A 13,125-nucleotide genomic window follows, 5' to 3' on the forward strand; every position below is an offset into this window, starting at 1 on the left:
ATTGTTCACATGCCATTATTTTTCCGCAAATTCCGCACCATTAACTTTTTGATTATCTTTGCCCCACCTCCTGTGCATGAAAAGCAAACAATTGTGTTTTTTATCATTAACTTTTCACAAATCTGTCTTTTCACTAAAATTAACAAGAACAAAATCTGGCCCCTAAACTAAAGATGTTAAATGTTAATCATGCTTTAAAAAAAAATCATATATATGATAAAATGCATATTTTTAAAGATTCTGTATTCTTAAACAGGAGTAGAATTTATGAGATGCTTTTATACATGGAATCAAAGTTAAGTATGGTAGGTTAGGATTTATTTGATGAAATAATATTTACGGAATGTATTATGTTACTGAGAAATTATAATATAGAAGATTTTTGGTAAAATTGTTTAACTATTTCATTGGAAAACATCAATTCAAAATGTTTAGGGTGGACTTCAGATGGTCATCTGGGGTTGATTTTGAGGTAGAAACATAAAAACATAGAAAATAGGTGAGGAATAGGCCATTCGGCCCTTCAACCCTGCACCACCATTCAATAAAATCATGGCTGATCGTTCACCTCAGTACCCCTTTCCTGCTTTCTCTCCATACCCCTTGATTCTTTTAGCCGTAAGGGCCATATATAACTCTCTCTTGATTATATCCAATGACATCAACATCTCTCTGCGGTAGAGAATTCCACAGGTTAACAACTCTCTGAGTGAAGAGGTTTCTCCTCATCTCAGTCCTAAATGGCTTACCCCTTATGCTTAGACTATGTCGCCTGGTTCTGGACTTCCCCAACATCGGGAACATTTCTCCTGCATCTATCTTGTCCAGTCCAGTCAGAATTTTATATGTTTCTATGAAATCCCCTCATCCTTCTAAACTCCAGTGAATATAGGCCCAGTTGATCCAGTTTCTCCTCATATATCAGTCCTGCCACCCCAGGAATCAGTCTGGTGAAACTTGGCTGCACTTCCTCAATAGCAAGAACGTCCTTCCTCAGATTAAGAGACCAAAACTGAACACAATATTCAAGGTGAGGCCTCACCAAGGCCCTGTACAACTGCAGTAAGACCTCCTGCTCCTATACTCAAATCCCCTAGCTATGAAGGCCAATTTACCATTTGTCTTCTTCACCGCCTGCTGCACCGGCATGCCAACTTTCAATGACTGATGCACCATGATACCCAGGTCTCGTTGCACCTCCCCTTTTGCTAAACTGCTGCCATTCAGATAATATTCTGCCTTCGTGTTTTTGCCACCAAAGTGGATAACTCACATTTATCCACATTATACTGCATCTGCCATGCGTTTGCCCACTTACCTAACCTGTCCAAGTCAACCTGCTGCCTCTTAGCGTCCTACTCACAGCTCACACTGCCCCCCAGCTTAGTGTCATCTGCAAACTTGGAGATATTACACTCAATTCCTTCATCTAAATCATTAATATATATTGTAAATAGCTGGAGTCACAGCATTGAGACCTGCGGCACCCCACTAGTCACTGCCTGCCACTCTGAAAAGGACCCGTTTATCCCGACTCTCTGCTTCCTGTCTGCCAACCAGTCCTCTATCCACGTCAGTACATTACCCCCAATACCATGTGCTTTAATTTTGCACACCAATCTCTTGTGTGGGACCTTGTCAAAAGCCTTTTGAAAGTCCAAATACACCACATCCACTGGTTCTCCCTTGTCCACTCTACCAGTTACATCCTCAAAAAATTCTAGAAGATTTGTCAAGCATGATTTCCCTTTCATAAATCCATGCTGACTCGGACCGATCCTGTCACTGCTTTCCAAATGCGCTGTTATTTCATCTTTAATAATTGATTCCAACATTTTCCCCACTACTGATGTCAGGTTATCTGGGCTATAATTACCCGTTTTCTTTCCCTCCTTTTTTAAAAAGTGGTGTTACATTAGCTACCCTCCAGTCCATAGGAACTGATGCAGAGGCGATAGACTGTTAAAAAATGATTACCAATGCATCCACTATTTCTAGTGCCATTTCCTTAAGTACTCTGGGATGCAGACTATCAGGCCCCAGGGATTTACTTGGCCTTCAATCCCATCAATTTCCCTAACACAATTTCCCGCCTAATAACGATTTACTTCTGTTCTTCCTTCTCACTAGACCCACGGTCCCCGAGTATTTCCGGAAGGTTATTAGTGCCTTCCTTCATGATATGCCATTGTTCAACTGACCTGCCATTTCTTTGTTCCCCATTATAAATTCACCTGAATCTGACCGCAAGGGACCTACGTTGGTCTTCACTAATCTTTTTCTCTTCACAAAGCTAGAGAAGCTTTTGCAGTCAGTTTTTATGTTCCCAGCAAGCTTCCCTCTTATACTCTATTTTACCCCTCCTAATTAAACCATTTGTCCTCCTCTGCTGAATTGTAAAATTCTCCCAGTCCTCAGGTTTGCTGCTTTTTCTGGCCAATGGATTTAACACTATCCTTAATTTCCCTTGTAAGCCACGGTTGAGCCACCTTCCCCGCTTTATTTTTACTCCTGACAGGGATGTACAATTGTTGAAGTTCATCCATGTGATCTTTAAATGTTTGCCATTGCCTATCCACCGTCAACCCTTAAGTATCATTCGCCAGTCTATTCTAGCCGATTCACGTCTCATACCATTGACGTTACCTTTCCTTAATTTCAGGACCCTAGTCTCTGAATTAACTGTGTCACTCTCCATCTTAATAAAGAATTCTACCATATTATGGTCACTCTTCCCCAAGGGGCCTCACACAACAAGATTGCTAATTAGTCCTTTCTCATTACACATCACCCAGTCGAGGATGGCCAGCCCTCTTGATGGTTCCACGACATATTGGTCGAGAAAACCATCCCTAGTACACTCCAGGAAATCCTCCTCCACCGCATTGCTACCAGTTTGGTTAGCCCAATCTATATGTAGATTAAAGTCGCCCGTGATAACTGCTGTACCTTTATTGCATGCACCCCTAATTTCTTGTTTGATGCTGTCCCCAACCTCACTACTACTGTTTGGCGGTTTGTACACAACTCCCACTAGCGTTTTCTGCCCTTTGGTATTCCATTGCTCCATCCATACCAATTCCACATCATCCAAGCTCATGTCCTTCCTTACTATTGCGTTAATTTCCTCTTTAACCAGCAACACCACCCCACCTCCTTTTTCTTTCTGTCTATCTTTCCTGAATGTTGACTACCCCTGGATGTTGAGTTCCCAGCCTTCATCACCCTGGAGCCATAACTCCGTGATGCCAATTATATCATATTCATTACTTGCTGCCTGCACATTTAATTCATCCACCTTATTATGAATACTCCTCGCATTGAGACACAGAGCCTTCAGGCTTGTCTTTTTAACACACTTTGCCCCTTTAGAATTTTGCTGTAATGTGGCCCTTTTTGTTTTTGCCTTGGGTTTCTCTGCCCTCCACTTTTACTTTTCTTCTTTCTATCTTTTGCATCTGCCCACATTCTACTTCCCTCTGTCTCCCTGCATAGTTTCCCATCCCCTGCCATATTAGTTTTAACCCTCACCAACAGCACTAGCAAACACTCCCCCTAGGACATTTCATAAGCGTTGCATTCTTGGAAGAAAAATGGTGACTTTAGAACTAGAGTTCCCAAAGCTCTCCATCACTGGCATTTTCCTCATGCCATTTCTCGGTCTGTTGTAGACTAATTGATAAAGATTAATTGCCTTGATTAGTCAACAACTCCATAATCATTGTATCATACGACTTCCAGGATGGCACAAAGCAAACTGGAGAACTATGGTCGTTTTTGCCTAGCATTTCCTCTGTTCCTATGATTTGCTGATGGGGTTTGCCCACTCTTCTGCTGTAACTTCGCTGGAAACGCAGGAGAAACCCCGCAGAAATTTACCTGCCCAATGTGAATAAACATCTCAATCAGATATATTCTGAGGCCTGGCATTAAATGCTGCCTATAAGCTGGAGCGTCAATATGGGGGTTTTATAGATCAAGAGGGAGAAATTCGAGGCATTTGCATCTCCCGTTGGCGCAAATGGCTTTTTGCCCGGGCGGGGTGCCGCTACCCACTCCCGTGAAATTCCGTGGGTGTTCAGTGCCGGCAGTAACCGGTAGTGCCCCTCACTGCTGTGCTGGTGATGATGACGCATCGATGCGTTTTCGCAAAAATTCGGTAGCGTCCCCTGAAGCTGCCGTGGGCTGCAGACCGCTCGCAGGGCAATAATTAAAGGGGAGATGCTGACTTACCGGTCGTGGCCTTCTTCGTCCTCGATCGCGGTGTCCGTTCTGCATTGTTGCAGCCCGGTACTCTGCTTGTGTGCCGGGCTGCTGCCAGGGCACCCCGCTCCTTGGTGGTTCAGAGATGCCCGCAGAGTTGGCAGCTTGGCAGCTATGTGTCCCACTGCGTAGCACTACACCCTTCGCGAAGTCTTTCCGCCCAGCCTGCGCCCCACTGAGCAAGTGGAGCATGATATTTTGTGCTCCATTTGCTCTCAGAGGCAGTAACCCCTGGGGCGGGGTTTCGGGCCTGGCGCAGAAACTCCCACCTCATGTCTGTTACCGCAAAGAGGCGGTACATGACTTCGAGGCTCAAGTTTTACAGTACTTAAAAGTGTAAAGAATTTTTATTGTCTAACTTCTAAGATTTCCATAATAATAAACGTTGCAACCTATTGTGTTATGCCAAACAAAATTTGATTCTGCCTTGTATGTCCAACCCTGTGGGCAACATGACCTGTGGCATAAATACTTTCCATCCTGTAATTACACCAGGGGACACTAATGTATTAATGCCTAATGTGTTTGTCTGAAATTCCTGTCTGCACTAGTCTAGTGGAGGTATGAACCAATTTATTTTTAGTAGTTAACAATTCCACCAAAATAATGGAAAGAAGGATTTTAGACGAATGTATTAAGCTATTATTCACTATTATCGCACAATGTAATTTCAGGGCTTTTCTCAAAACATCAAATTTAAGTGTGGCTGATTATCATGTGCTTTGCTTGTCACTTGATCAGAACTCAATAGTAAGTCAGTACACAGCCTTTTTGGTAATCTACCTGGAATTTTGGCAGTCACAACAATAAATGACAATGCATTTGCTCCTTGGCAGCAAGTTTGCTGGTGTTGAATCATTTAAAAGCATATTTACATAAACTGATTCAAAAGTATTAAAATCATTCTACTTTCTGCTACAGGTAACTGCAGTGTGAATTGAAGGAACTGCAGTGACTTATTTTTGGATCTCTAGCTAAGATTCAGACCAAACTTCTTGCATGCATTTTCTAAAAGGAATGCTACTCTTCCTTCTAATAATGATTTACCTAAAATGCACAGGATGCAGCTAAAACTGTTGTTATTTACTTACAGGCCTTTCAATTGATTATGCTGAAAACAAGCTCTACTGGATTAATTCTGGAACTGGAACCATAAACAGATGTAACCTGGAAGGTGGTAATTTAGAAGTGATCAGCTTAATGACACAATACTTAACCAAAGCAACAGCCCTGGCTATTATGGGTAAGTGTAAGACCATTGTGACATAGCAGTTGTATTGGGGAGGATTATGTCGTTTGCTAATTTGGGGGCTAAAATTCCTCCTGTTGATATTTTTAGTGACATAAGCACAAAAAAATTAGCGACAGGAGGAATTTTAGCCCGAGAGACCATTACCAAAAAAAACAGCAGCACTTCCTCATTTTGGACACAATTATGCATATTCTTGCTTTTTGGCACCACTGAAACAGTTCTCTGAACTTCCAAGTATAGAAGTTTACCTGATACCAACAGGCCATTCGGCCCAACCAGTTTGTGTTGGAATTTACTCTCCATGCGCCGCCGCTCGCCACTCCTTTTATGGCCCCAACCTGCCACTGATGATTTCTCGCAGGTCGGGGCCTCCATCCTAGTGCATACCAACTAACAACAAACAAGGCTAGCTGCTTGGGTGTTTGCATCAATGTTCATGTAAAGTTTCTGTTAATGTGTTATCAAACATTGAACTCTTTATTTTCAACACTTTGCCTTCTTGCACAGATTTGTGTGCCTCTTTGGAAGTGGCTTAGTAAGTTGCAGTGAATGGTGAGACATAAGGGTACCCCCAGCAATGCTAATGAGTGTGACAGGAATGGCTTGGGCATTGTAGGGTTACTTTATGGTGTTGATGTGGGATGGTGCCAACCTGGTGCATCATGTGGTAGCCAGGGTGTACAGCATCAAGTGAAGCAAATCTGGCCATGGTGAGGCCATCCCTGGCGTCCTGGGCAGCAATGTGCTCGGGTGCTGATGCCCTGTCTTCTGTGCAGCATCAGCTGATTGCGGAGAAGGTTAGTGTTGTTGTTGGTGCTGCTAATGTGCCTGATGCTGCTGGTGTTGTGGCTGATCGTGGTGGGATTCTGAGGACCAAGGTGAGATCGTTTCAAGGGCACCGATGCTATTGCAATAGATGGCAGGCGAACTTGAGATGACAGAAGTGATCTATCAATGGTGATAGAGGTTGTTCCAATGAGGTGACACTGGATAGAGAGATTGCTTCAAAGACTTGCAATCTGCATTGAGCCTTCTAAATACAGAAAGCAAGAGCATTTGATCTTGGAAAGTGAACAGCTGTGATTCTGTACAGAACTCACCACAACTCTACTTGGATAGGTTGGGCTGGCCCACATGATCCCAGGGACATGTGTGAAGTGCCTACATCCCTGGAATACGTGGGCCTCTACACAGGCCTTTGCATAGAGGCCCAGGACCACAAGTCTCCAACCTTCCGGCACAGCAGGTAGATTCATAGAGATTTTTCAGGTCAGAGGCATTCACCCGCGGGAAGCGTCTGACTACAATTTTCTGGGCAATTTTACTTGGTCATCTAAGTAATTGATATAGATTGTAAATAACTAAGGCCCAAGCACTGATCCTTGCTGCACTCCACTAGTTATACCCTGCCATCCCAAAAATGACCCATTTATTCCTACTCTCTTTTTTCTATCCATTAACCAATCCTCAATCCATGTGAATATATTACCCCCAATCCCATAGCCCTAATCTTGGGTGGCACCTTATTGAATGTCTTCTAAAAATCCAAAACATACTATAGCCATTGGTTCCGCCTTATCTACCGTGCTAGTTACACCCTCAGTAAAACTCTAATAGAGTTATCAAGCATTATTTCTCTTTCAGAAAGCCATGTTGACTCTCCTTAATCATATTGTGATTTTCCTAGTGCACTGTGACCATGTCCTTAATAATAGATTCTTGTATTTTCCCTAATACTGATGTCATCCACTAAAATTGACAGCATGAATTTCTAGGCCAATGTCTTGCAAATCATTATTAATAGTTTGCCCCATGATTGGATAATACCCTGGTGTGCATTTCTCTTACTGTTTTCTCACTGCTCTTGGAGGTCACATTTAGTGTGAGACATGATTGATAACCTGTCATTTCTGATAATGAAACAATCAGTGTTTGAGTATCAAGGTCAGACAGTGGGAATAGCAGATGGGTTAGAAGAAATGAACTAATTGTGGATTCAACACAAATGCAGAGATGACCCTAATAGGCCTTCCATGTGTGTCAGACTAAGAAAAAAATGATGGGCTATTCATAGCAATTTCTTTTTAACCCCTGGGAAATTCGAGCTTTGATAACTGACCATTTCTTAAAGCTTTCACCTAATATGCTGTGAAACAAAAAAAATAATATTTATAGTAATAGGCTCTTCAGAATCAGGAATGCCTTCATTGCTGTATTATTAACTGCATACAACTTTTAAATAAAAATTAATGTTAAGCACCTATTTCTGTCTTACTTTTCCCACCCTATTTTATCACCTTTCCCATTCTTTCCCCAGTTTTTATTATTTGAACTTCAATTTAACTTTTTAAAAATGTATTCCGGATTGTGGGGTCGCTGGCAAGGCCAATATATTATTGCCCATCCCTAATTGCCCATGAGAAGATGGTGGTGAGCCAGCTTCTTGAACGACTGCAGTCCTTGTGGTGAAGGTTCTCGCACATTGCTGTTGGGGAGGGAGTTCCTGGATTTTGACCCAGCGACGATGAAGGAACGGCGATATATTTCCAAGTCAGGATGGTGTGTAACTTGGAGGGGAACTTGCAGATGATGATACTCCTATGTGCCTTCTGCCCTTGTCCTTCTATGTCAATGTTGGGCAAAATATGGGCCATGGACCATATCCGGCCCGTCAAGTCATTCTATCCGGCCGGCTGGATGGGACAAAAATAGAACGCGAGCTAAAGCCCGAGCTGCACATTCGTCTATCCACTTTCACTTCTCATGGGTCAGAGGCAGACTCAAACTGCAACCAAGGAAAAATCATATTAATACTTAATTCAAATTAATAATTCGCAAAAGCGATTCTCCCTGGCCCTATCTTAAAACGATCCATTCCGTGATTTTGGGCCCCAATGGCGAATATTCATAGCCAAAATGCACTGCACACTGGAATATGCCCTATTCATTTTAGAGTGGAGTCATGGCTGCTCATCTCCACAACTCTTTTACCATAGAAAGTGACCGGTGCTGCATCTTTCCTCTCCCGGTATCCAGAGTACGACGGCAGGGGAGTTTTCATCTGGCACCAATTGAGACGGCATTAGTAACCTTTGAAGAGGGGAATAAGGATGACTGAGGTGGGGAATTGATGCTGACACAGGCTCTAAAGAGGATACAGTTGTATTTGACAGAACTGATTGACAGAGACCAGAAGACATATTCAACTTTTATTTTTCATTCATTTCTAAGCATTATCGAATACATGTTGTGCATGTAAGATAGCATCTGACTATTATCTGAATTTATGTTTATGCAATATTTTTCTTTATGCAATGTTCCCTCTAATTTCTTTTCACGTGAGGTCCCTTTACATTTACTATGTGACCAGCCAGCTATGCAGCCGTGCATGCACAGTATCTCTTCCAGCAGCAGGAACTGGGGAGCGGAAAGCGCCAGACCACGTGATTGTTGCCTGATCGTGCAGCCACATGCCTTAGGGACAACATTGGTGGGCGGCCCTCAACAGCTCCATCCCAAATAATTGCCCACCCCTGATATGGTTGTTGAGGTCGCGGGTTTGGGAGGTGCTGCCGAAGAAGCCTTGGTAAGTTGCTGCAGTGCATCTTATAGATGGTACACGCTGCAGCCATGGTGCACTGGTGGTGGAGGGAGTGAATGTTTAAGATGGTGGATGGGGCGACAATCAAGTAGGTTGCTTTGTCCAGGATGGTGTCAAGCTTCTTGCGTGTTGTTGGAGTTGCACTCAACCAGTCAAGTGGAGAGTATTCCATCACACTCCTGAGTTGTGCCTTGTAGATGGTGGGTAGCCTTTTGGGGAGTCAGGTGGTGAGACACTTGCCACAGAATACCCAGCCTCTGACCTGCTCTTGTTGCCACAATATTTATATGGCTGGTCCAGTTCAGTTTCTGGTCAATGGTAACCCTCAGGATATTGATGGTGGGGGAATTGCGGTTGAATATCAAGAGAAAATGATTAGATTCTTACTTTTTGGAGATAGTCATTGACTGTCACTTGTGTGGTGCAAATGTTACTTCACCTGCCCCCCCCTCCCCCTCCCCATCCCCACCCCACCATACAAGTAAAACTAATCAGCCTATTCTGACCTTTTAAAGGATTAAAATATTCAACTTGGCTCTGTTTTGCCTTCTGAATTCCAAATGTCCATTTTGAAGGTGGGAGTCGCTTGATTTAATTAAAACTCAGGTGCAAAAGTTGAATTTTATAACCAGTTGAAGCTCAGCAACGTAAAGTTTTACACTATTGCATCATGCACACAATCAGATAAATCGTGAAGATGATTTTTATGCACCAAATAGAAAGAGTACTGGACAATGAATTTCTTAACTCATATCGGGGTCGTTTTAACTTCTATCCCTGGGCTAACCAAGGTGAGACAGTGAACTGGCAGCTCATTTCACACCTCGTCCGATCTGAGGTATATCATCATCATCATCATCATAGGCATTCCCTCGTATCGAGGATGACTTGCTTCCCCGCCAAAAAGGGATGAGTTCACAGGTGTTTCAATGAAGTATCTAATACTCCAGGTCCCGAACTACATGTTGAAGTGTGGAAGATACCTGTGCATGGATTTTTTTAAACGTGTGGTGCCCATTACACACCAGCCACCACACAGGCTTGACAGAGCTAGGTCTTGGTGCAGTGGCAAGGATTAACCGACGACTGGAGACCAGCTTTGCTGCACAGATCTAGTGCACACACATATCGCAGTGTGGGCTGGCCCGTGTTACCCCTGGTCCCTCATCTCTCCTGGGCTCCAAACTCACGCCTCTCCTGGGTCCCGATCAAGTCGGCCTGCAAACTCTCGCTGCTCCTTCGCCCCAACCTCGCAGCTCCTGCTGTACCTGCCCATGCTCCAATCACCAACCTGGGTTATGGTGACATCCAATCCAGTCACCCTCTTCACAGCCTGCACCAGCAGGCCCCGACCTGCGAGGACCATCAGCGACTTGTCGGGGCCTTAAAAGGTGAGCAGCATGGAGCATACCACTCCAGGGAGCAGCGCGTGAGGTATATAATTGGGTGCTGATTCACTGTCACTCGTTTTTTAGCCCAACGATAAAAATTAAAATGACTTCCACAGTGTCAATGGCACACTCGTGACTCAATAAAGATAACTCATTTGAGGTGCAATCATCATAGGCAGTCCCTCGGAATCGAGGAAGACTTGCTTCCACTCCTGAAGTGAGTTCTTTGGTGGCTGAACAGTCCAATACAAGAGCCACAGACTCTGTCACAGATGAGACAGATAGTTGTTGAGGGAAGGGGTGGGTGGGACTGGTTTGCCGCACGCTCTTTCCGCTGTCTGCACTTGATTTCTGCATGCTCTCGGCGTTGGGACTCTCAGATGCACTTCCTCCACTTAGAGAGGTCTTGAGCTAGGGACTCACGGGTGTCAGTGGGGATGTTGCACTTTATCAGGGAGGCTTTGAGGGTGTCCTTGTAGCGTTTCCGCTGCCCACCTTTGGCTCGTTTGCCATGAATGAGTTCCGAGTAGAGCACTTGCTTTGGGAGTCTCGTGACTGGAGGACTATGTGGCCTGCCCAGCAGAGCTGATCGAGTGTGGTCAGTGCTTCAATGCTGGGGATGTTAGCCTGAGTGAGGATGCTGATGTTGGTGTGGCTGTCCTCCCAGGGGATTTGTAGGATCTTGCGGAGATATCATTGATGATATTTCTCCAGCAACTTGAGGTGTCTACTGTACATGGTCCATGTCTCTGAGCCATACAGGAGGGCAGGTATTGCTACAGCCCTGTAGACCATGAACTTGGTGGCAGTTTGGAGGGGCTGGTCTTCAAACACTCTTTTCCTCAGGCGACCGAAGGCTGCACTGGTGCACTGGAGGCGATGTTGGATCTCGTCATCGATGCCTGCTCTTGTTGATAGGAGGCTCCCGAGATATGGGAAGTGCATAAGGGTTAATTATATAACTAAGTTGTTTCAACAATCAATTCATATTACGTAATAAAAGTGGTAATAATTTCTAAAACAAGTGCCATTAAATAAATCAGCTTTAACATACAGTTTTATATGGACACCAGCACCAAGGTGAAAAATTCTATTATAGATGTTTAATGAAAGTTGTGGTTGCATAATTTGGGTGGAGAATCAGTTTGGGTGGAGATAAGAAATAATAAGGGGAAGAAGTCACTGCTGGGGAGTCTATAGGCCTCCTATCAGTAGCTACACTGTTGGATGGAGTATAAATCAAGAAATAATGGAGGCTTGTAAGAATGGTATGGCAATAATCATGAACGATTTTAATCTTCATATTGATTGGACAAATCAAATTGGCCAAGGTAGCCTTGAAAAAGAGTTCATAGAGTGTATCTGGGATGGTTTCCTTGAACAGTACGTTGTGGAATCAACCAGGGAGCAGGCTATCTTAGATCTGGTAATGTGTAATGAGACAGGATTAATAAATGATCTCATCATAAAAGGATCCTCTAGGAAAGAGTGATCATAGCATGATTGAATTTCAAATTCATTTGGAGGATGATAACGTTGGATCTCAAATCAGTGTCCTGATCCTAAATAAAGGTGATTAGAAAGTTATGAAAGCAGAGATGGCTAAAGTGGACTGGGAAAATAGAATAAAGTATAAGACGGTTGATAAACAGTGGCAGACATTTAAGGAGATATTTCATAACTCACAACAAAATATATCCCAATTTGTAAGAGAAGGGAGAACCATCCGTGGTGAACTAAGGAAGTAAAGGATGGTATCAAATTGAAAATAATGGCATACAAAGTGGCTAGGTTTGGTGGGAGGCCAGAGAATTGGGAAATTAAAAAAAAACAGCGGAGGACAACTGATACAATAATAAAGAGAGGGAGGATAGAGTGAGATTAAACTAGCAAGAATTATAACAACAAAAGGTAAGAGCTTCTACAGGTATATAAAAAGGAAGAGGGTAGCTAAAGTAAACATTGGTCCCTTAGAGGATGAGACTGGGGAATTAATAATGGGGAACAGGGAAATGGCAGAGATTTTGAACAAATATATTGTATCGGTCTTTAAGATAGAAGACACTAAAAACATCCCAACAATGGATAATAAAGGAGCTATAGGGAGGGAGGAAATTAAAACAATCACGATCACTAATGAAGTAGTACTCGGTAAAATAATGAGACTAAAGGCGTACAAGTCCCCTGGACCTGATGGTCTGCATCCTTGGGTCTAAAAAGAAGTGGCTGCAGAGATAGTGGATGCATTGGTTGTAATCTACCAAAATTGCTTGGATTCTGGAGAGGACCCAGTGGATTGGAAAACCGCAAATGTAACGCACCTATTTAAAAAAGAAGGGAGACAGAAAGTAGGCAACTATAGACTAGTTAGCCCAGCATCTGTTGTAGGGAAAATTCTGGAGTCCATTATAAAGAAAGCAGTAGCTGGATATATGGAAAAGCATAATACAGTCAAGCAGAGTCAGCATGGTTTGATGAAAGGGAAATTATGTTTGACAAAGTTCTTCGTAATGAGCAGGGTGGATAAGGGGGAACCAATGGTTGTGGTGTATTTGGATCTCCAGAAGGCATTCTATAAAGTGCCACCTAAAAGACTCTGCACAAGATAAAAGCTAACG

At 43.3% G+C, this 13,125-nt stretch overlaps 1 protein-coding gene across 1 annotated transcript in view; it reads left to right on the plus strand.

Moving 5' to 3' along the window:
* Positions 1-13,125, plus strand: part of LOC139253819 (low-density lipoprotein receptor-related protein 1-like) — a 2,398,725-nt gene that overhangs the window by 1,548,505 nt on the left and 837,095 nt on the right. Inside the window, exon 33 of the mRNA XM_070873585.1 lies at positions 5,357-5,506. Coding sequence (XP_070729686.1) covers positions 5,357-5,506 — 150 coding nt within the window. The remainder of the gene's footprint in view (positions 1-5,356; positions 5,507-13,125) is intronic.

Source organism: Pristiophorus japonicus, chromosome 3 (genome assembly GCF_044704955.1).
Source record: "Pristiophorus japonicus isolate sPriJap1 chromosome 3, sPriJap1.hap1, whole genome shotgun sequence".
In the NCBI taxonomy this organism is placed as follows: Eukaryota; Metazoa; Chordata; class Chondrichthyes; family Pristiophoridae; genus Pristiophorus; species Pristiophorus japonicus.